Below are 24,519 nucleotides of genomic sequence, written 5' to 3' on the forward strand. Positions count from 1 at the left end.
AAAACAACTCTTGCGGTTGGTTTGGTTTTTGATAACAGGAAACTCTCCACTTGACATTTGTGTGCTGAGCTTCCGGGAGAGTTTGTGGAGTTTATGGCACAATGCTCAGAGTGGGAAGCTTTCTATTATTACCCGGTATTGTTTCCGTTTACAAGCTGGGTTGCATGCATGCTTCCTATGAATCAACAATCGTCTACACTTTTCTTTTCTGATTGACATGTGGCACACAATTTTTTATTATTATTTATTTTAATGGAAACCAGAATTTGAAAACAACTCTTGCGGTTGGTTTGGTTTTTGATAACAGGAAACTCTCCACTTGACATCTGTGCGCCGAGCTTTCAGGAGAGTTCGTGGAATTTATGGCACAATGCTCGGAGTGGGAAGCTTTCTATTATTACCTGGTATTGTTTCCATTTACGGGTTGGGTTGCATGCATACCCACTGTTATTATTAGAGCTTGATTTTTTCTAATTTAATTTCACAGCTGTATGAGTGGTGGAAAGTAGGGAACAAAACAAAACAGCAGGGAAGCGCAGTGCTCCCCACTCGATTCTTGTTATTCATTACATTGCATTGCAGTCCCGTTCATTGTCAGTGGATTTGAAGAAGCTGCAACCTGCAGGAGGGGGGCGTCGAGGCTTCAAAAATTCTCGGGATACGATTGGATTGCATTACAGCGCATACGAGGGTCTCTCATAGACAAACACGTCGGCAGATCTCTGGAAGCACCAGTCTGTTTCTTTTTAGGATTTACGGTGGCGTTGGTTCCTCGTACATATTTTTTTAATATGGTTCGGTTTGCTTTTAGATAGCGAATTCTGTGTTTTTAATTCGATTGTGTTGCTTACCTTCAGCGCTGTTCTTCTAGGAATCTAATCCAAGAGCGAAAGACCAGAGGGAGTAAGCAGAGATGAATTTATTCTGGGATTTGTGAATTCATTCTGGGATTTGTGTTCACTCTTCTTGCCTCTGCCAGCTATGGACTGCTTCTCACCTTGTTGTAGCTCGTGTTCCAAAATTTTAGTGTGGTTCTCATATCGCAGGTGCTGGTTTACATGGTTGCAACGTTCATTTGTACAGTGGGGCTGTTGAGCAGTGAAGATTTCGGATACCTGGCGTCCGAATCCCAGCGTTTCAAGTCAGGGAAAATGGCGTGCTGCATGACTCTGGTGTGTTGTGCTATAGCAGCGCAAACATTTTCCATGGGGACTTAATCGACTCTGACCATAATGTCGAAGCTGGAGGAGGCTCCCAAGATTTTTGGATTCAACTTTAATAAGGCGAAGGAGTTTAAGGCGCAATTGCAGAGGTTCGAGCAAGGGTGGAAGGGACATTTTAATATTGATGTCGAGATTTTTGAAGTCACGAACTCGGCGCTTATGGTGGAGTTTCATAAGATTGTTGGGGATACGCTAGAATACAGTGAGTTCTTGAACCATGAGCTCAGGCCGCGTCTTAAGGACATCATATCGGCATTAGCAGGTGACACTCAACAGGATGGCGAGCATATATTGACTGGAGACACATTTATCGTGATTCGTGAGCAGAATCATGAGAAGAGTATTTTTTGTTTCAACGGTGATGTTGTAATGTAATCTAGACATATCTCTAACTTTGATATATCTGTGAGATTATAATATGTTACAATGCTATTTTTTTTATCCTTTTCATCCAAACGTGTATTTACATTAAGAATGTTTTGGATTTACTGACATAGCAAATCATAAGTTTCCCTAAATTAAAAATGAAAATTTATGTGGACAACTTTATTTCTTCTTGGTAGAGTATTTGGATTTTGCTCTATGTATGTGCATAATTCTTTCCAAAGGCAATTTGTTTGTGTAATTGGCTTGCTTTTCCCTCCCTAAGTATTTAATCTGGTTGGGTAGAGAAGCATTGTCAAATGGTAGGGGATAGTCATGGTGGTTATTGCCTTGGTCACTAGAAAGCTTCGTAGATGCTTGGCCATCTATAGAGGTTTTTTAATTTTGGGTAATTTACTTACTCTAAAATGAAATAAGACATTCAATTTGTTCCGTGTAATATAGATATAAACAAAACATCTAAAGAAAAGTAATTGCACAATGATCCAATCCAAGAAAACAAGGTTTTCCACAAACCAATTAAGCCTTTCAACCTTTTCGGCTTATTTTCTTATATCAAACATTTGTGCAGGGTTTCAACCAATTAACATTTCACTGAGTATATATTTGCAAATCAAGGATTTTGGGATCAAATCCCACAAAACAATCCTATACCTGCTTTCAAATTCCTTCAAGCTTTTGAAAGTAAAATCAATGAATTATCAATATAATTTTACAATAATTAAAAGCAATTAGAAGGTATTTAGCCAGCTCAAATTGCTCATCCGTTAGGCTTGAACCAACATCTCTTCTAGAGAAATTCAACAAATCTAATTTAATAATCCTATCGACCTCTCTTTGTACCTTTTAGGATAATTGCTAGTTATATACTTTATAAAACTTTCCCTTTTGACAGCGAAATGCTCGTACTAAAATAAATTCTCCTACGAAAAACCATGTAATTTAATAATTATATTTAACTTTATTTTATTAAAAAAATACTTGTTAAAATAAAAATAATAATCAATAATATATATATATATATAAATTCGTTGAGATTTCATATTTAAGGGTGAAAATAAATGTATAAAGTTGGTTTTGTTATTTCGTTATTAAGGAAATTAAACCAACAATTAAAGAACAAGTTGCTTATCTATTTTGTTTGAAATATTTGTTTTTTATTATTATTATATAAAAAGAAAGTATTTAGAGATTTAAAAATATCCATTGTTGAGATTTCATATTAAATGGTGAAAATAAGTGTATAAAGTTGGTTTTGTTATTAGGGAAATTAAACCAACAATTAAATAACAAATTGTTTATTTTTCCCGATTACTATATAAAAATAGAGTATTTAGAGATTTAAAAATATCCATATTCTTAGAGCTTTTATTTTTATATGGAGAAATTATAAAAGCAAAGAACCTATGCATGCTAAAGATCAATACGAGCGAATGTGGATGGGGCTATCCATAACCTATCATAGGGTGTGCCCATATTCAACAAATTCCATGTTATGTATCTTTTTAGTTAAGACTTAAATCTTCTAGTCAATAGTTTTGTTATAAAGTCGCATGCCATCTAATTGGAAGAGAATCTCCTAATAGGCTTCACTTCTTTCTAGTAATTCTTTACCTATGAGAGTTTTAATGTGCTAATTTAAGTCCATTGTTTTATAATATTTGGTATTTTGAATCCTGACGCTACAAGTGTTAGGGACCTAGGGCCTCATTTCTTCATCCACTTCACATTTGAAAGAAATTAATGTTCCAATCTCACTTCTACCTCTGTAGATTCAATTTAATCTTTGATGCGTGGAGTATGAGCCTTGAAAGCCTCTATATATGCCTTATTTCCATATTAAGCTCGTGATAGGGTTGGTCATCCTCTCCCACATTGGTTTTGGTGGCTTTGACCACCACAAAGCATAGTTCCTTACTTCATAAAAGAGAAAACCAAAGGTACATACTCATAAATGAGACCACATTGGACAACAACCCTTAGGGACCAAACAACTGGTGGTTAGTCACCCCTTAATTTATACACTGCACTTGAGAATGAAGACTAATGAAGGAGGAAGATGCTAGTGACATGAAAATCCCACTAGGGTACAAACTCCTTTGGTTTTGACATTAACAATGAGAACACATGTAAGCTAAATAGAAGGAAATATGAAAGCCACAAAACAAACCTTGTCCTCACAAATGGTAAAGGTTGGCCATAATTGGAGGGGGCTAATGGAAATGAATTGGTTCCTCATCCCAACTTCAATTGGGCAATCATCCATAGTGATGTATGTCCAAGCCTCCCAAACTCCATGATTACCAAGATTGTATCCCATCCTCACAAATTCATTACAACAATTACTACTTCCCCTCGCTTTGTCTTTGACATAATGTTCACATGCAACAAAGATGCAGAAGGTCACCCATCTGTCGTCTCAAGCCCATGCAAAATAGGAGTTGTGACGATGTATTGAAATAGTTGCAACACTACTTTGGGTCTATTTGCATCATTATGATTTCATTTGGGGAATTATGATTAACAGTGGCAAGAGTGAGACAACTTTCAGACAAGTGCCTATCTTTTCCATGTAACCAAGCACCTCAACCACTAGCTTGTAGGGAAGGGTGAGATGTTTTTTAGGGCTCAAGGTTGTTCAACAACAAGGCTTAATGTTGTTACAACAATATACTTGATATGAATTCAACATGTCACTTGCAGAAATTGAACCTAGATGTGGAAGATAACAATCATTCCTCACAACCATGCAAGATAAATCCAATTAACAAAGGTCTATCACTAAAAAAATCCCATCTTTTATCAAACATTTCTTACTTTCATTTCATTTTTTATTATTAAGAAGCATGTCAACAACTTTATTAGAAATTATTTTAACATAGAAGAAGATAATAACCTCAACCTAAAAAGATTTTTATGTGTTCCAATTTATATATTTTCTTTAATTAATAAAAAAAATATCAATTAAAAAATAAAGAAGACATCATTATTATAAACAATAGGTAAATAATGGTATTACCAGGGAAATAATGTTATTAAAAAAATTCTAATGAAAAGAAAATAAATTGAAGATGAGTATTAAGGAAAAAATAATGTTAAGTGAGTAATGATATTCATATATAAGAAATTAAACTTATAATAAAAATTAGTATTAAATAAATAATGACATCTACAAGAGGCTATAAACTTTAAAAAAGGTAATATCAAATCCTATAAAAGGCAATATTAAATAAATATCTTTATAGGAAAAGGTAATATTAAATCATATAAAAGGCAATATTAATTAAATAATGATATTTATATGTAAAAGGTTTGCGAGGGTAGAAAGTTATTTTTGAATTTTGGTTAACAATAGAAAGTAAGTTCGTTGAAAGATTTTAACTAAAAAATAAATATTTTAGAAGGTTACGCTGTGATTTATAAATGTTTTTGATAGATAAAATATTTTTAATTAATTTCTAAAATTAAGAATTAATTAGGCCAATAGGCTTTCCTTTGAAAGGGACTTTCGTCGTCCTTTTGATTCTCACGCTGACACCTGGCGGACTGGGCAATTTGATTAGTATTTGTTCAGGCTTTTCTCATGCTGACACCTGGTCGATCGCCTCTTCTCGCTCCATCGTTTCAATTCCCTCTGCAACGGCTTCGTTCGCATAAGCAGCCTGAATTCCCGTAATTTTTCCGATGTTTTCGTTGTGGCTAAGGGGAGTGGGCGGCGGTGGACAGTGGAAAGGGATATGGCACAGCTGGAACAATGCAATACCCCTCAAAGCGATCGGCATACCGTTATTAAATTGGAGGGTAAACACCCTTTTCTTTGGCACGACCATTGGCCTGTTCTTGATTATGCCAGAGTCTTTGAATGCCTGGTTCTTGTTGATAATTTGTCCGCCGAAGTCTCCAGAGTTGTATCCAAGCTAAAGAGCTTAAGCTCTCGAACTGGAATTGATCAGAATAAAATCAGAATGAGCCCATTCATATTTCAACCCAAATATGTGGCGGTTCATATGAGAATTGAGAAAGACTGGATGATCCATTGCAAGAAGCTTGAGATGAGGTCCAGAGCTAGAAATGGCAAGGACTTGAAAATTTGCAGTAGTAAGGAGGAAATAATGAAGAGGGTTGCTCACATTCCTGGACTGGAGAAGCCCTCTGTTGTTTATCTGGCTGTTGCCGACGATCTTTTAGAGGACAGGGTGCTGTTAGAGGGATGGAGTGACTTCTTAGCCCCTTACGAAAAGAAGAAACTGGGTGTGCTGGATATCTACTCAAAGTATCCCTATCTCATTCAATCTGCAATTGATTATGAAGTATGCCTGCAGGCTGATACATTTGAGGGGAATAGCTTTTCTACATTTTCGAGTCTCATAGTGTTGCAGAGGACCATGAGAATGGATAGGGCGCAGGATTGTGAAGGTTCAACTGTGGCTTCTTATGCTTACAACATTGAAGGCCCAGCAGGAGGAGCTAAAAGATGGGCAACCAACATGTCGGATTTGAGCTAAAAGCCTGGTACCCCTGATTCAAGCTTGCAGGTTGCTCTGGACTATGCTTGCGGTCTTGGAGGTGCAGACTGTACAGCAATGCAACAAAGTGGCACGTGTTGTAACCCAGATACTGTTTTTTTTCATGCTTGCTATGCTTTTGACAACTACTACAAGAAGAATGGCATGGCCCCTGGTACTTGTGACTTTGTTGGCAATGCAATTGTGACTACTCAAGATCCAAGTAAGCTATATGCCCTTATGCGAAGTTTGTTTTTTGCCCCCTGTTTTTCTTTTCATTGAATTTCTCAGTTTATATGGATTCCTATGGCCCTGTGGTGACGATAAACGTTTTATCCACTTTTACATAGTTTGTTGTCTGCTTGTTTTGTTTCACTGCGCCAACTTCTTGGATACCTTCCGCTGAGTCTCATCTTTACATTGTGTTAGATGATAGTTGAGTTGCATGCTTATGATTCATCTACCCACTTCCATGCCTGGTTGAGCTCATCTGAATGCAAAGACATCCTCCACTGATACATTTTCCAATTGTAGGTTCCACCATGATAAGTAAGTGACATGATTATAGACCCATTTCCTGCCTGTTGTCTGTCTTAAAACTGCATGCAACCTTCAAATGTAAACACTCGTTATGGATAACTTGTATTGTTCAGGATATTTCCTTTTGGTTTAATGATGGAACTGTGTGATGTATTAAGAGAGAATTATATTTGTAGGCAATCTGCTCTTTTGCATACAACATAACTTTCATTTATGCCTGGATATATTGCATATTATTTTTTTCTTTATTGATTTTGTTATGAGAAGCTAAGGGTATGCATACTAAGTTTCATTTATACCCACTCTGTCTTCTGCAAATTTTACTGTTCCAGTTTATATGAATATAAAAGACATTTTTGTTTTTTGTGCACCGTTTTGGTTCTGCTAGATTCAAGATATTTGACTGTGATTAATATGCTTGACATTATACATTTTCGAAAATCTTCCCTTCATGGGTTAACATGATATACAAATTGAGGCTTGAAATTGTGTGAGATTGGAGAATGCATTGCACTCATGCAAATCTTCCTTTATGGATTTTGTGATGACAGGTACTGGGACATGCACATTTCCACAAAGGTATATACTAAGGAACCGCATTCCTCCTCCTATCTTTTGTTCATTTTTCTGTTCTACAATAAGTACTTTTTCAAGTTTTCATACAGAATTGAGAATCAAGATTTACTGGATTTTTGATATATTTTATGTTATATCTCAGCTTATAGTTTTGTAGCATTCTGATTTTTCCAAATTACTTGCAGCAGTAGCAGTTCATCACTTCTTAATACAAGCATACCTACATCTAGTGGCTTGGGTGGTACTAGTATTCCACCAACATCGGGCAATAATGGTGATGCAACATCCATGTTCTTCTGTGTTCCTGTTTTATTTGCTTTGTTTTCTTTGATTGTATCTATGATGGTCGGAAAACAGCTTTATATGATATCGATCTCTATTGGGTGAATCGAGGAGAAACATCAAGATGTTTTAGTTGGAATAGCTAGTGTAGACAGAGAGCTAGAGGATGTACATGAAAAACTCTCCAGAGTTCGATCCCATTTGTCCCAACATTTTTTTTTATGTAATGGGGGGAACGCTAGGAGAGACTTTGAAAATGGGTACACCAGTGCAGTTCAGGTAATTCTTTCACTTTGTAGGAAAGAGAGGTTAAATATAGTTGGTATGTAGGTTTCACTGGGACAAATTGGTTCCACATTTTTTAGTTCACTATCAAGTAAAAGCTTTACAAGAGCAAACAATTGTCCATTTTCTGCAGCGTCCTGATTTCATGCTATACTCCTTAGTTTTCGGAATTAAGAATTTAATTAACAAACTTTGGTAGCAGAATAGCTCTGCAGTTATCCTACCTCAGGAATGTCCGAGGTGTGAGCACTATGTGGCAACAGCTACTTATTTCAGTTGCATGTTCCTGTGCGTTGGAACATTGTTGGTAGAAGCAAAAATGCTAGCAGCAGCCAGTTCTAAAGACCTAAATGCCTGTATCAATTAAAATCCAATAAATGATATAGTGTAGCAGATTTCTTCTAGGAGCTTCTTGGTATTCAAGCAAACAAAGTATATCATTATCACTGTTATTAAAATCCATCTTGTATTCAAAGCCATGCTCATCTTCTTGGGTCTGGATGTTGTTGTTTGGATGGATCAATCATCAAACAGTGTAATTGACAACTACTATGGAGATGTGGGCCTTGATAATAAAACTGTTTTAAAAGAATGGTATCTCATTCTCATCTTCTTGCTAACCTTCATTCAAATATTTATTTTAGCTGTCTTTTGCATTTTCCTGTGCGTTAGGAATAACTCCTCCTCCAACAACAATCACACCAACAACCCCTACTACCCCAATCACAACCCCTACCACCCCAACAGTTACCCCTTACACCCCTCCCTCAACACCTACCACAACAACACCGACAACCAACTCAAGCCAAAGTTGGTGTGTAGCAAAGCCTGGTACCCCTGATTCAAGCTTGCAGGTTGCTCTGGACTATGCTTGCGGGCTTGGAGGTGCAGACTGTACAACAATTCAACAAAGTGGCACGTGCTATAACCCAGATACTGTTTTTTTTCATGCTTGCTATGCTTTTGACAGCTACTACAAGAAGAATGGTATGGCCCCTGGTACTTGTGACTTTGCTGGCAATGCAATTGTGACTACTCAAGATCCAAGTAAGCTATATGCCCTTATGCGAAGTTTGTTTTTTGCCCCCTGTTTTTCTTTTCATTGAATTTCTCAGTTTATATGGATTCCTATGGTCCTGTGGTGACGATAAACGTTTTATCCACTTTTACATAGTTTGTTGTCTGCTTGTTTTGTTTCACTGCGTCAACTTTTTGGATACCTTCCGCTGAGTCTCAATACCTCTTGCAGAAGCTACAGTTTATGTGCATTTTGTATGATTCTTCCTCACGATCTTCAAATATGATCTAATAGCTTTTTAACAGAGAATGGGAGATTAATGGTGCCTCAATACCAATTGGTGTTGTTCAAAAAAAATTGTTATATACTATTGTTAAATTGGGTCTATATTTATTTCAAAATTAATGAAGTTTGTTCTTGAAGATGTTTAGATGTTTGTTCTTGGTGGTTTATGTACATTGCAAACACAACCGGTATTTAGGCATCTCCATTCCCTCTTAGGGGTTTATTGCACATCTCACGCTCTGTATCTCTGTGTTTTCTCGAATAGATGAATATATAATAAAGAAATAAGAGAATCACAAGTCTGATTGTTGACATTTTTATTATTACCAAATCTTACATTAGTATTTTGCGTTAAACATAGATGTTTGTGTGAGGTCCTGGGCCTCAAATATACTTGAAGAAGATGACACATGCTGGGTTTTTAACTTTTGTTTCCTCTACAGTGCAAGATATTCAAGAGGGCAGTCTTTAATCAAATGGCTTGTCATTTGCTACAATTGCAAACACAGTTGGTATTTAGCCATAGGAATTCTCACTGAGGGTGTTGTTGCACATGTCATGTGCTGTACATCTTTGTGTTTTGAACTTGTTATCAGCCATTAATAGTTATATTCACAAATTGATGAATGTAAAGAAATACAAGAAACACGACTCTGGTTGTTGACTTTTCTTTCTTTATACACCAAGCCATAGATTTGTATTGAATATAAATGTCTGTCTAAATGGATGCGCTCATGGGTTGCATATAGGTACAAGATGGCAGAGGATTGCGCAGATGATGACGATGATAAATCATCAATCAGTGAGCTACGTAAAGCGACTGAGGAGGAGCTCAATCTGCACAATTCCTTGGCTGAGGTACAATTACATACTATGTTTTGCTGAGTTGTGCTTTTCTCTAAGATCAAATCATTATGTGTAGTTTCTGTTACATAAGCTTCCATATATCTAGTGCGATGCCTTGTATCTGAAGTTAAATGTGACTTTATGATTTAATTGGTATTTGGATTCTGTGCTAGCTCAATGTGGTTTCCAGCAGGCAAAACGTTTTTAAACTAATTCCCCTCTCTTTAGGGTCGGTAGTCAGCCAGAAAAAATAATCTGAATTGTATTCCATGCTTAAGACTACTTTAAGAACAGAGATTTGTGTTTTATTTTCGTGTCAACCCTTTCTTTAATATATATCTATATGTGCCCTCTTCCAGGAAGCAATGTTTTAACTTTTGCCCAATTATTAGTAATGAAATTAGTTTTGTGAGTTTAAAAAAAATTATGTTCTGGACTTGCATGTTTTGTAATGTTATGTTGTTTAATTTGAAAGATGGAATTTTCTCTGAAGCTTAGAGTCTTCATGCTTTGGCTTGATAAACGTGACAAAAATTGTTCGCAAAATCTTTTTAGATTATTGTCTGAAACTTACACTCTTCATGTTTTGGCACGATGAAAGTGACAACAAGTTTTTCTAGATTGCAGCATGCAAAAGCACATCTGAATGAAAGGGTTCTGCTAGAAGGAAAAAACAAAATTTCATTGAGAGTTTAAGAAATACTTGATTCCCTTGAGTGTAGTTGGCAACCTTTATTGGATGTTGACAGTTTTCCCACAGAAACTGGGATAACAGGGAAATTGGGAATCTGACCACAGCTTCTTCAGCAATCTCCCATCCACCAACCCTCTGATAAATCCAGTGCTCTCATATATATATGTGTGTGTGTTGTGCCATACATGAACTCTTAAGAAATTTCAAAAGCCTTCACCTAATGCAATCCTCCAGGTTTTTCAAGACACCAAAGAAAACTACTTACGATCTGTTTCTTAAACATGGAAATTTTACAACACACTGCTTCCAAAATAGCCATCCAAAAGGTCATTACTATATAATAGCTTGATTAGAAATAGATTGAATGAGAAGGTCCAGATGGGGTATTCAATCATCTCCATCCATCTGTTCTGCATCCTCAGTGCTTACTTGGACAATATATTAGCCTTCATATTTATCCCTTGCAGACATGCTGAAAAGATAATGACATGGAATTTTTCCTTGCTTCTTTGATTCCGTCCAATGATGGGTCAACTGCAAATTTTCCTGATTGAAATTTCCATTTGACCTCTCTGCAATGTGTTTGGAATCTCTTATCACCTGTAGACAATTTAAACCTTTCTCTATTGCTATTTTCAGAATCTACCAAAAAGCATAAAGTTCTGCTCTGTTATTTGATCCATCTCCTACAGCTCTGCTTTGAAACTGATCTCGTAATTGTCTCTTAAAGTAATGCCTCATGATCCACAATAGCTGGGATTACCTTGACAAGCCTCGTTGAAATAACTCCACACTATTGTTATATATATATCTGGGGATCTTAGTATTATTTGTTTCTTTACCTTTAAAGGTGGCTGTGTCCCTTAATATGCATATCTATTCTTGTGTCAAACTTGATTAGTAATAACATCTTTGTTTTGAATTCTTTTCATTTCTTGCTAGCCAAATAGCTCAAGTCACTGTACAAGGACAATCTGATGCCCACATGCAGTCAGTTAATACAGAATGTATTTTGAAAACTAGGATTTAGCTTTGTAGTGCTTGAATCATCATTTCATGTTGGTTTTCATTTGTTAGTAGCCAGATCATTTCTCTTACAATATGATTGTAATATCTTTTGTTTCTCTTACAATATGATTGTAATATCTTTTGTTTCTCTTCTGTGGGAAATTTTGTACAGGAGTTCAAACAATGTATATAAATAGAAAGATGCAGAAAATGACAGTCAAATTTTGTACTCAGAATTATGACAAGAAAGCCCCTGCTGGGTTTGTGAGGAAAGAGAGCTTCAACACCAGTTCTGTCTCCAACCGCCAAGATGATCAGTAGGCTACTAACATGTTTAGTGAAGAATTTCTGCTATTCTCCTGTAATCTATAGGCCCCCAACACTCCTCATAGATGAGAATATTTGCAGGATGTTAATATTGTTGTAAGTTTGTAGTAGTTGTGGAATGACTTACTTTTGCGCTACTTCTCATCTTCAACAACAAGAGTTTCTGTGGTGAATAAGCAGAATCCATGTCCTGCCTTGTGAAGCAGCTCTCCACTGTGATAGCATTCTTTGTAATGTCTCTGATAAATCCTTTAGACTTATGTTTCATTCTGTAATATGATGGGATTCACTCTACAAGATTAGGGGATTCACTCTACAGAGTCCATGTCATACCTTCTGAATCAGCTCTCCACTTATCCTAATTTTCTCTGTAATGACCCTAATAAATCCTATTTAATGAGATTTCATTTTGTTATGATGGGATTTTAGTCTACAAGATTGGTTTCAGTTTTACTTGTATTGTGGTATATGAAATTTCTCAGTTTATGGGATTTCATTCTGTAATATCATAGGATTTCCCTCTGCAATATTTGCTACTAAATTTTACAATTCCAAATTAATAATCCTATCGGCCTCTCTTTGTACCTTTTGGGACAATTGCTAGTTTTACACATTACAATAATTAATTGGTAATAATTAAAAAAAAACTAATGGGAAAATGAAAATAAAATATCGTTTTATATTATCTCAGTTATTAAAATTCTTCAAAATGTTATCCACATGAATCATTTTGGTTGCTAAATTTTTTGGTTGATTATTTCATAATATCACCATCAACAATTTAATTTATATAGAATTTTGTTATAATTTTTGAAATTAATTTTATATTTTTAAGACATAAATATATAAAAATATTATTTATTTATTTTTATTTTTATTTTTATGGTTTAAATTAATATTTGTAATGTTTTACAATATCATAAAATCAAAATATATTAGCTAAATAGTTATAGCTTAATTATAGTTCTCTGTAGGTGGTTTTAATTTACTTGAAGAGAAACCATATAGTTTTATCTACCTACGAAATAAATAAATTTTAAATTTAGGTTTGTGTGATCCATAACAATGATTAAGGAATTTTTTCTGGTGATAATCACATGATAATTAATTTGCCGATTTTTTCGGTGATAATCACATGATAACTAATTTGTCGATTTTTTCGGTGAGAATCACATGATAACTAATTCGCTGACCATTTCGAAACATCTAGTGTGGTTTATCATCAGGGCAAGATGGAGAATTAGATCTTGGCATTAGATTAAATAGCTAGTGATTGAGAATTAGATATTGGCATTAGATTAAATCACTAAAGATTGATGTAGAGAAAATTATAATGACTAAAAAGTAACAGCTAAGAAAAGACCCTTAATTTTGGAAAAAGAGAAATAAATGTTTAATGAAAGACAATTTAAATAATAATAATAATAATAAAATACAAAAGGAGAATTTACTATTTTTTTAAATGAAACAAAATATATAGTAATCCAAGAAAGATTTAAGAATGAAAGTGATAAAGCATATTTTCTTAAGATTTTTTTTTATAAAGGTTAATTATGAATATGTGTATATAAAGCAATAAATTTTTAAAATTATAATTATAATAGAAACCCAAAAATGCAATATTGGGATGCTAATAAAAGTTAATTGAAAAAAATAAAAAAAATAAATAAATAAGATTGTATTTAAAATAAAGGTATTAAAGCTCAAAGATTATATATAAAATAATTAAAAGATGAATAAAATCAAATTAAATAATTAACTTAAAAATGAAAATGAAAATATAAAAATAAAATAGACAAAAATAAAGTAAATAAAATTCATAGGAAGGTAAGAGCAGGGACCCAACAACTACTAATTTTTCAGTGTCTTTATTTAAATTACTAGGCCTTCTTTCAATCTCTATGGTCTCCCTAAACTTTTGGTGATGAAAATGATCAGTCCTTGCAATGACCCGGGCTTCTTCAATGCAAATGTGATGTTTTGTCTTATCCACATGTTCAACCAAAGTTGAGGAGTGGGTCCTCCAATGTTTGATGTTGACTGCGCGCTCATGAATCCTCTGATTTTTTGAGAAACCATTTTCACCAATGTAGGGGGTCCCGCAAGAACATGGGATAACATAAACACCTTTCATATTCTTGGGGTCAACTGGGTCTTTTACAGATTGACGTTGGATCCGAAAGGAGCAGGAGGGTCAAACTCAGACTAAAAGTGGCTCTCTAAATGTGCTAGCCTTGCATCTAGTCTTTCCAAGCAAATATGTTGACTTATATAAGCACGTTTAATGTCTTCTAAAGTAGAAAAAATGTCGTACCTTTCCTCATGTTTGTCTTTGAAGACCTTACCCAACAAAGCCTTCATCTGCCAGTAAAGAGATATGGAGTTGAGGTATTGTTTCCTTCTTCCCCTAGTATGATGAGGATCATGAACTTAGTGAGAAACCTCCTCCAAAATTGTAGGTTTTAACCTTGTACAAAAATTACCTATAAACGAATTCATAAAAAATAGAAAATAAACAATGACGAGAATATAAAACAAATACATTGAGATTTTCCCCTGGATCCCAAAACTGGGAATACTAGATTTATTTTTCATTATATTCCTTTCAATGTTACAATACATATATATACATGCTGAAGCATTCATAAACCCCTATCCATTAACCTTGGATTAAAACATAACCATAGTTCCCTTGACTGAATCTACAAAATACCATGGGCAAAAAACCATCATGCCCAAAATCATGTGCAAAACACATGCACAAAACCATAGGTAGGTCCACCTACCTAATATAGGATCCAAAAAATGTTTCCTGGGGCGCTGCCTCGAACCCTGTATAGGGGAGCTATTGTCCCCTGAAACCCCCTAATAGGGGGGGCTGCGTCCCCTTGTGACCCCCTTGCTACACCTGACACAACGAACAAGGGGGACTATCGCCCCCCAGCATGCAACTAGTTGTGGAAAGAATATAACACACACCCAACAAAAATCTCTGAATTTGAAAAAGCTTGGCGATCCATAACAACAAAGTACTCAAGGTGATAGATCTCATTTGCAGGTTTCAAGAGGGACAACTGAATAGGAGGTGTCTACAACTTCCTACGCTTGTTGTTGGGTGTGATTTTGACCCTGGGGCCACGAGCACCCCCTCCCTGGGCATTAAGCATAAGTTACCGCGACATGTTGCACAAAAGGGTCACACCCTAGGGCTCCTTATATAGTTTAAGAGTGAGAGGGGAATGGAAGTAAAGAGATACCAAATCAAGCCCAAGAATGGAATGCATCAGGAAGACATCAAAATACCAACACAAAATGGGAAAATTGTCAAACACATGAGTAGGAAATTCACCACAAACTAGGGACCATGTCAAACTGCTAGCTTTCAACTGCCCCCCAGGTGACCATAAACACACCGGAACAATAATACCCAGACAACAAAGGCCGTCTGCTTATTACAATACAAATTGATAATATAGGTGAAGGGAAACAAAATTACCCTTAACAGGGCATCCACTGAAGAGTTAATGCTGGGATGTTGAAGTGTTGGAGGAAGAGTCAGCGACCCAATGGCTCGAGAACCACTCCATTGCAAATAACCAGCTTCTACAACATAACCGCCTCTCCACTCATGCATCAACGCCCTTGTTTTCCACTGCCCCGAAGTTAGGCTTACACCCAAGCGGGCTGAGAGTACCACACAACGAAATGTTCGTTCACCCGCACTCACACCGGAAGGAAGCAGAGTAAAAATTACTAATGTAAACTTTGAACAATCAAGGCCTGGCTCGACATCGTTAGTAATTTCCCTAAGCGTTCCCTCTTGCAGCTAGGTCATAGGATTTGTCCCCTTGCTCTGAATTTGAGAACCAGTCACTATGCTCAAACATAGAAGTGAATTGTTACATACCATTTTTACTTCATGCAAAGGGTTCACATGCTCGTGCATCTAGGGACTGACCACACCACCCCTTCATTAATGATTGACTGGTTAGTGGGGTGACGAGCTTACCCTCAAAGCCTTCAACCTACCACATTATCCACTCCATCGGTGGAAAAATTGTTAATTGTCAAAATTATATAATTAATTTTTTAAAAGATATTATTATTTTTAAATAAAAATACAATTCTAATAAATTTCATTTTTAGAGGATGCTAATCCATTTAAATATTTTTATATATGTTCAATGGTAAAATAGAATTCCCCATTAAAATTGTATTTCCAAAATTTCTTCTACAATCAACTTGTAAGTAAATTGAAAAAATCAAATTAAGTCGTAATACTTAAACAACGACATGTTCAGAAAGGCTTATTATTTAATATTGAAAATATATTTTGAAAACTGAGTAATCTGCCTCTATTTTGAGCAGGTGTTGTTTTTGTCACCGTCGAGGGTGTGTTGGCTCACATGAAATGGTTGTGTTATCATTGAATATTTGAATTTCATTTTTTGTTTAGGAATTTGTACATGTTAAGAGATGTGAAATAAATCTGTGTCTATATACATATTTCAATAAAAGGTCAATAATGAGTTGAAATGTGAGGAAATTCGATTTCCTTGTCATTGTTGTTGTCATGTGTTATATTGTTTGTCAATTTTATTTGATTCTTGATTTTTTCGTACTTGGTTTTTTCATGCCATTTAATATTGTTCCATTCTATTCAATATTTTATTCGTTCGTTTGTTGAACATTTGACTTTTTTGTTAGTTTTGTTGAATGCATTTTGGTTTATAGGATAATAAACCCAACTTTTGCTATTCTGAAAAATATTGTTTCTTTCAACAACTTCACATTCTGAAATATTGTCAATGATGGTTCATTGTTGTTTTATGTCAAATATTGTGTGAAGAGCAAAATAAAGCATGGTCAACCATTGTGTGATGTCGCATTGTGACAAAGCTTGTCCCAAAGGTGCTCAACCATAGTTGAGCTTTGCATTGTGAAAACTCTTCTTTAGTGAAAAATGTTCCGTGGTGAACTCTTGTCGAAGATGTTTATTTAAGGGTTTTAATATTTATGTCTTGACTTTATAATATTTGGGCATAGGTTTACTATTATTCGCTTGGGTTTATAATCCCTTCGGTTTTCAATTTTCATCCCATGGGTTTATTAATGTAATGGTTCATATTCCTAGGGTATAATATTATTGATAGGGGTTATAATATTAATCGTAGAGTTTAATATAAATATCTTGGGTTTACAATTATGCTCAACCATGGTCAACAATGGTGCAATGTTACATTGTGAGAAAGATTATCTGAATATGAAAATCAACAACCATGGTCAACCATGGTCCAACGTCGCATTATGACAAAGATTGTCTTAGTATGAAAATCAATGATAGTAAAGCATTGTCAACCATGTTTATTTTAGGGTTTATAATATTTACCTTAGGGTCTTATACCTTGGGTTTATAATATTTATCCCTTTGGTTTAATATTATTGCCTTGGGTTTATAATCCCTTAGGTTTTTAGTATAATCCCTTCGACTTATTATTCACTTGAGTTTATAATAACAATCCCTTGGGTTTCAAGATGTAAGGGTTCATATTCCTAAGGTATAATATTATTCATAGGGTTTCTAATATTAATCTTTGGGTTAAATTAAATCCATTGGGTTTATAATCATGGTCAAGCATAGTCCAATGTGACATTGTGACAAATATTTTCTCAATATGAAAATCAACCAATGTCACATTATGACAATGATTGTCTCAACATGAAAATAAACTATGGTAAACCATGTTTGAACATCGCATTCTGAAAAAGATTGCCGTAATATTGAAATCAATCTTGGTTGATAAAACCTTGGTAAATCATGGCCAACCATAGTCAATAACCATTGTGACATTGTGACAAATAATGTGTCTTGGTCAAACATCACATTGTTACAACCATGGTCATCCATGGTCAACCATGGTCTAACGTCGCATTGTGACAAAGATTGTCTCAATACAAAAATCAAGCATTGTCAACCATGGTCAACCATTGTCCAATATTGCATTATGACAAATGTTGTCTCAATATGAAAACCAATCATGGTCAACCATACTCCAACGTTGCATTGTGACAAAGATTGTGTCAATATGAAAATCAACTGTGGTCAACCATGTTTATTTTTGGGTTTATAATATTTATCTTAGGGTTTATATAGCTTGGGTCTATAATATTTATCACTTGGGTTTAATATTATACCCTTGGGTTTTTAGTTTTAATCCTTTAGGTTAATTATTCTCTTGGGTTAATATAAAGCCTACGATTTTTAGTATTAATCCATTGGGTTTATTATGCATTGGATTAATATTATTCCCTCAGGTTTATAATCCCTTGGGGTTTTAGTATTCACCCATTGGGTTTATTATTCTCTTGGGTTTATAATATCAATTCCTTGGGTTTATTAATCTAGGGTTCATATTCACAACGTATAATATTATTCAAAGGCTTTGCAATTAATTCCCTTGGGTTGATAATCCCTTGCGGTTTTAGCATTAACCCCTTGGGTTTATTATTCTGTAGGGTTTATAATATCGATTCCTTGGGTTTTTTAGTCTAAGGGTTTAACAATATTCCCAAGGGTTTATAATTCCTTTGGTTTTTAGTATTAAACCTAAGGGATTTTAAACCGAAAGGAATAATATTTAACCCAAGGAATTAATATTATAAACCCAACGTATATAAATATGGTTGACCATGCTCAACCATTGTCAAACTTCGCATTGTCAGACATGTTTATTTTAGGGTTTTTAATATTTATGTTATGGTTTATATACCTTGGGTTAATCTGTTGGGTTTAAATACCTAAGGCTAATCCCTTAGGTGTATTCCCTTGGGTTTATAATTCGTTGGGTTTTTAGTATTAATCCCTTGGGTTTATTGTCCATTGGGTCAATATTATTTCCTTCGGTATATAATGCGTTGGGGTTTAATATTAAACCCAAGGAGTTGATATTAGAAACCCAAGGGAATTAAACCCAAGGGATTAATAGTAAAAACCTAAGAGATTATAAACCTCAAGGTTTTTAGTATCAATATTATTCCTTGGGTTTTTAGTATTGATCCCTTGGGTTTATTATGCCGTGGGTTAATGTTATTACCTTGGGTTTATAATCCCTTGTCCTTTTAGTATTAATCCCAAGGGATTGATATTATAAACCCAAGGGATTAATAATATACCTAAGGGATTAAAAACCAAAAGGAATAATATTAAACCCATGGAATTGATATTGTAAACACAAGGAATTAATATTGACCATGCTTAAGCATTGTCGAACTTCGCATTGTGAATGGGATTGTCTCAACCATTGTCAGCCATGGTCAGACATGTTTATTTTAGGGTTTTTAATATTTATGTTGTGGTTTATATATCTTGGGTTAATATGTTGGTTTTATATACCTTGGGTTAATCACTTGCTTTTGTTCGCTTGAGTTTAAAATTCCTTGGGTTTTTAGTATTAATCCTTTGGGTTAATATTATTACCTTGGGGTTTTAGTATTAAACCTAATGAATTGATATTATAAACCCAAGGGAATTAAACCCAACTGAATAATAGTAAAACCTGAGGGATTATAAACCTCAGGGTTTTTAGTATTAATCCCTTGTATCAATATTGTTCCCTTGGGTTTATAATTCCTTAGGATTTTAGTATTAATCCCTTGGGTTTATTATCTGTTTGGTTAATGTTATTACCTTAAGTTTATAATCCCTTGTGGTTTTAGTATTAAATCCAAGGGAATATAAACGCAAGAGATTAATAGTAAAAAAAAGGGATTATGAACCGCAATTTTTTTGTATTAATCCCTTGTTATTTCTATTGTTATAAATTTATCATTCGTACATACAAATGAAGCCTTTGGCTATATCAACCACATTAACCATTGTAAAGTGGTTTAATGTACGTTAATATATATTACTCTACATCAATGTACTTTAGTTAATATAGATTAGTGTGCATAATAATGATGTACACACACTAAAGTGCATTAATACACAGTAATATGCATTTAAATACATTAATATATAGACTTACATTTAAATACAGTAACATAGTAATATGCACAATAATGTACATTTGATATATATGAATGTTAGTATAAATATGTATTGATAAATGTGATTAATATACTTATCAAAATATATCAACCACATTTATTAATATAATTGTGTTAGTATTTAGTATTGAAAATATATCTGAGCCTATTTTACCTAATTTTACTTAAAATAAAATAAAATAGATTGGAAAAAAATAAATTAAATCTTAACACTTAAACAACAACACGTCGGCAAAGGCTTAATATTTAACCTTTAAAATATATTTTGAAAACTGAGTAATCTTTTTGCCGATAGCGTATGCATAAAGCGATATACAATTTAATTATAAGTTATATTCATAATAAATATGTAGCTAAATATACCACTATTCAATTAACAATGGGCGCAATTTCGAAGTCGCAAGTCATTCTACCTTTGACGGTTACCGTCCACAATGACACGGCTTCAGGTAGTTCTGTTGGGTGGATTGCCCGATCCCAGGATCGGGTGAATGCGACGACAGGGTAAACGAAAGAACAGTAGAGGGTTTTGGATTCAATGAGCGTTCACGCGTAGCAACGCAATTATTTTCAAGCTATGCTTTTGGCGAATGTGGAGGAACAAATGAGCAGGAAGCAGAAAACGGCACTTTTTCAGGTAATTTTGTGGCGATCACTGAGAAAATTTAGGTGGAGCATTACAGAATTAAATTTTTTAAAATTCTCACAGCACATGTTCTTTCAGCCATTGATTCTTCCAGGAGCTTGGATTTATTTTGATATTTTAAATTTTGTCGGCTTGGATTTATTTTGATATTTTAAATTTTGTAGGAAGGATTTGGTCAAATGAAATAATATTTTGCACAGTTTCGCGCAAAGGACAGATTGGCTGACTGCCGTTGGTTTTCGAGACCAATGCGCCGAGTGTCTTTCAAAATAAGGGGAAAACTGAGGAATTTAGGAGGAGACATAAAATTTAAATAACAAAAACTGTCCGAAGAGGAGTTTGTTGCAATGGCTGGCCGTGGGAGGGGAGATTTTTGATTTATATTTCCAATATAAAAGAAAATTTAAGGTTGTAAGGACATGGCAAGAGCTCTTATTTCCGGGGTTTTAGCCCTGGCTCGGAGCGGATTGAGAGCAAATGTAAGTCGCTCTGTGCTTTCTCGGCATTGTGTCTTGGACGCTTCTACTCTACCGCCACTACAGACGGGATTGAACCTCGCATCTCTGAGTGTTTGGTCGTTTACATGGCGGACTTTGTTCTGCACCTCTCCGGACGTCAAATCCCGCGACGATGATCCCTTTGAGAACGGCGATAGCGGCAGAAAGATCGCCGTTGACGAGGCGAGAAAACTATTGAGACTTGCAGATGTGGAGGCGTTGAAGAAGAGGCTTGAGTCGGACGGTCACGAGTTTATTACGTATCCGGATCTCTTGAAGCTGTGTCAAGGCACGGGTGTGGCACACTCGGACGAAGAAGCTGCTGAGTTTGCCAAGATTCTGGACGAGGCAGGAGTGGTTTTGATCTTCCGCAATAAGGTTATTCTCCATCCCCATAAGGTCAGTATCTTACAAGTCCGTTGACTCTTACCTAGTGAATACATTTGCACGTTTCTTTTTCTCACCGAAACCTGATGGTATGTTAGGTAATAACTGAAATAACACACAATAATTAAAAAGATAGGTGCCTTTCTTTTTCCAGAACAAATCTCATATTGGATGAGAATCGGCATAATTAACAATATCTAAAACAGACAGAAAGATTTTTTTTCATAGTATTATGGAAAATCCTAGGGACCTTGTTTTTGTTGGAAGGCTTTTATTTCTGTTAAAATTTTAAGATAAGCAGATCCGGTAATGAGCAACATTGAAGCTTTTGTTTTTGTTAAAATTTCGAGATAACCAGATCTGGTAATGAGCAACATTGAAGCTTTTGCTTATGTCAAATGTCAAGATAACCAGATCTAGTAATGAGCAACATTGAAGCTTTTGTTTCTCTCAGAATTTCAAGATAACTAGGCAACATTCAGCTGAATGTCGGCATTATGAAGACTGGAGTTTAAGTTAAACATTTATGTTTCAGAAATGTGCTTTTTAGCCAGTAAATTTCAAGATAAACATTGTTGTACATTTCACGTTGAAACTTGAAAATTGTATGCTTTTGAGGAGAAAATTATGTTTCTTATATAATTTCAAGATAATTGGATTTGGTAATGAGCAATATTATGCCAAATATTGGCACTATGAACATTTCAAGTTAAATATTGGATGTTTTAGAAATGTACCATAGCCAAATCTAGAAATGATCAGCAGGGAGTGCAAAAATTTCATGTTGAATTGTTTACAATTCAGATTTTTCAGAATATGATCTGTTTTGAAGTTGTCTGACTTTTGCAAGGGATTGTGTTTTCAGGTTGCAGAGCTGGTGAGAAATGCAGTTCCTCTAGCATTGACAGCAGAAGATGATCCTAGAAGGCAAGAGCTGGAAAGGCTGCAGAAAGAGAAGGAAGAAATTGATAGAATTGCACATAAGCATGTTCGCCGTGTTTTATGGTCAGGTTTAGGTTCCTTATCGGTGGTGACCATATTATTTTTCCGTTTGACATTTTGGGAGTTTTCCTGGGATGTCATGGAACCCATAGCATTTTTTGGCACCACAGGTGGACTTATTGTTGGCTATTTGTATTTTCTTGTTACATCGAGAGATCCTACTTATCAAGATTTCATGAAGAGACTTTTCCTTCGGAGGCAGAGGAAGCTGTGCAAGAAGAAAAAATTTGATGTGGATAGGTTTTTGGAACTGCAGAAACAGTGCCAATCATCTCTGGATTCTAAAAGAGATCTGGAAGCACTGGTTGGGGACTAATTTTAACTTTCTCCTTACCAGCGAGCAAATTTGTGAATTTTTCCCAGGTAGAGGTAAAAGCTTTAGTTATAAGTTTTAAACTCTGCAATTTCTCAGATGTTGAACAAGATTGTTTTTGGTACAGAGTTGTGGAAATGGAAAACTGTAAATTTCCATGGACATAAATTAAGCCTATTAGCTTTACTTGCATCTCTTCTAGAAGGACATTATTATCTGGAATTTTAAGATGGAAGTTTCTGGTACTTGCTGGAAGCTGAGGGTCTTCAATTTTGACAGATGTAAAAATGGAAATGGATGGTCACAATTGTCCATTCATACAGGGAAATTCACCTAGCAGATTATAAAATCCATTACTTATTTTAAAACATGTAAGCATCTTGATCTTGGAAATGGATTTAATATTGTGGACGTGTTAACTGTAACCTTTTATCTGGACTATAAATTTTCACTAGATACGTAATGACTCAGTCTATGTTGTGCTTGTTTTTGCTGCATATGCCATTTAAAATCATGCATATTTATATGGCTTCATGCCTGCATTGTGGTGCACAGATTTAGAGTTCCCTTGACCAGTTTCTTGACATGGGGCTCATGCAAGTTCCTATTTACTGTTATGTAATTATGTTGAACTGTTTATGTGATTGCAATCTTCGTGTTAGACTGGAAAATATTTTTTTTAAACTGTGAAATCACTAGCCTTTTTTTAAGGGAAACAGATAACATTCTTTCCTCCTTTAAACGGGTTAGGAAGTTGCTAATGTAACTTAGCCTCAGTTTAACTTAGTAAAAAACACATATTATTATGTTGGCTTATTGAGCTAAAGAAAGTTAGGAAAACTAAAGTAAATTACTTTAGTGAATATGTTTTAATTTTGGCCCTTGATCTCAAGTGAGCGGAGATTTAATTTTGGCCGACAATCACTTTGGAGATTAGCATTAGGGATTTAGCTCGGTGTAAAGCTATAAAATAAAGACTAGGGAGATGAGAAAGATACACTACAACAACACAAGATTAAGAGAGGCTTCTCAGTGAGTGTTGGGTCTGAGGAAGGGCAGCAAGGAGATCCAGATTAGCCAAGGAGGGTTGACCAGCTGGAACAATTCCAGGGTTGTATGTAATTTCTCAATTGGGCCATTATCCCAAGATGGGAGCCCAAGTAAGTTTGGATTATTAATGAAAAACCTTGATTGGGCAGAATTTGTGTGTTGTTTTCATGAGATGGGTTATTTTTGTTTTGCTTCTGCTAATTAAGTTAAGAACCTAGCTGTGTAAATTATTCAGTAGATCTGCAATCTGCTAGCTTAATGATTTACCAGGTGTTTGGTTTAACGGAAATCTGACAAACGCATGACAGACTGTGATAGGTAGAGCCAATTGCTTTGAAAACTCTTCTTGGAAGTAACTTGAATATGGAGGTTTACTTGCACCCAGAGATACATAAGTTGCAAAAAATGTCAAAGCTTTTAAGTACAAAAAATTTGTCTGAATCATGTTGTGCAATATACCATTGATAGGAACAAGAGTTCAAATGAATTAAATACTTGGAGTTTAATATTACCTTGGAGAGATGACTGCATCTGCTCTTGACGGCCTATAGTTCAACTGCATGTCAAATAGCAGTTTCTGCAGATGCCTCTGGGGATGCAGC

General features: G+C 35.0%; 1 protein-coding gene and 1 pseudogene across 1 annotated transcript; both read left to right on the forward strand.

Moving 5' to 3' along the window:
- Positions 1 to 5,304: 5,304 nt before the first annotated feature.
- On the forward strand, positions 5,305 to 6,112 carry LOC149158944 (O-fucosyltransferase 23 pseudogene; annotated as a pseudogene).
- A 14,282-nt stretch (positions 6,113 to 20,394) lies between these two features.
- On the forward strand, positions 20,395 to 23,462 carry LOC149158945 (calcium uniporter protein 2, mitochondrial-like). The gene is made up of 3 exons (XM_089436376.1): positions 20,395 to 20,659; positions 20,833 to 21,564; positions 22,418 to 23,462. Exons 2-3 carry the CDS (start codon positions 21,088 to 21,090, stop codon positions 22,868 to 22,870), a joined length of 930 nt encoding a protein of 309 aa, XP_089292502.1. The 5' UTR covers positions 20,395 to 20,659; positions 20,833 to 21,087; the 3' UTR covers positions 22,871 to 23,462.
- The last annotated feature ends 1,057 nt before the right edge of the window (positions 23,463 to 24,519 follow it).

Source organism: Pinus tabuliformis, chromosome 5_2, assembly GCF_031772625.1.
Source record: "Pinus tabuliformis cultivar Carrire ecotype Pingquan chromosome 5_2, CPIR1, whole genome shotgun sequence".
Lineage (NCBI taxonomy): Eukaryota > Viridiplantae > Streptophyta > Pinopsida > Pinales > Pinaceae > Pinus > Pinus tabuliformis.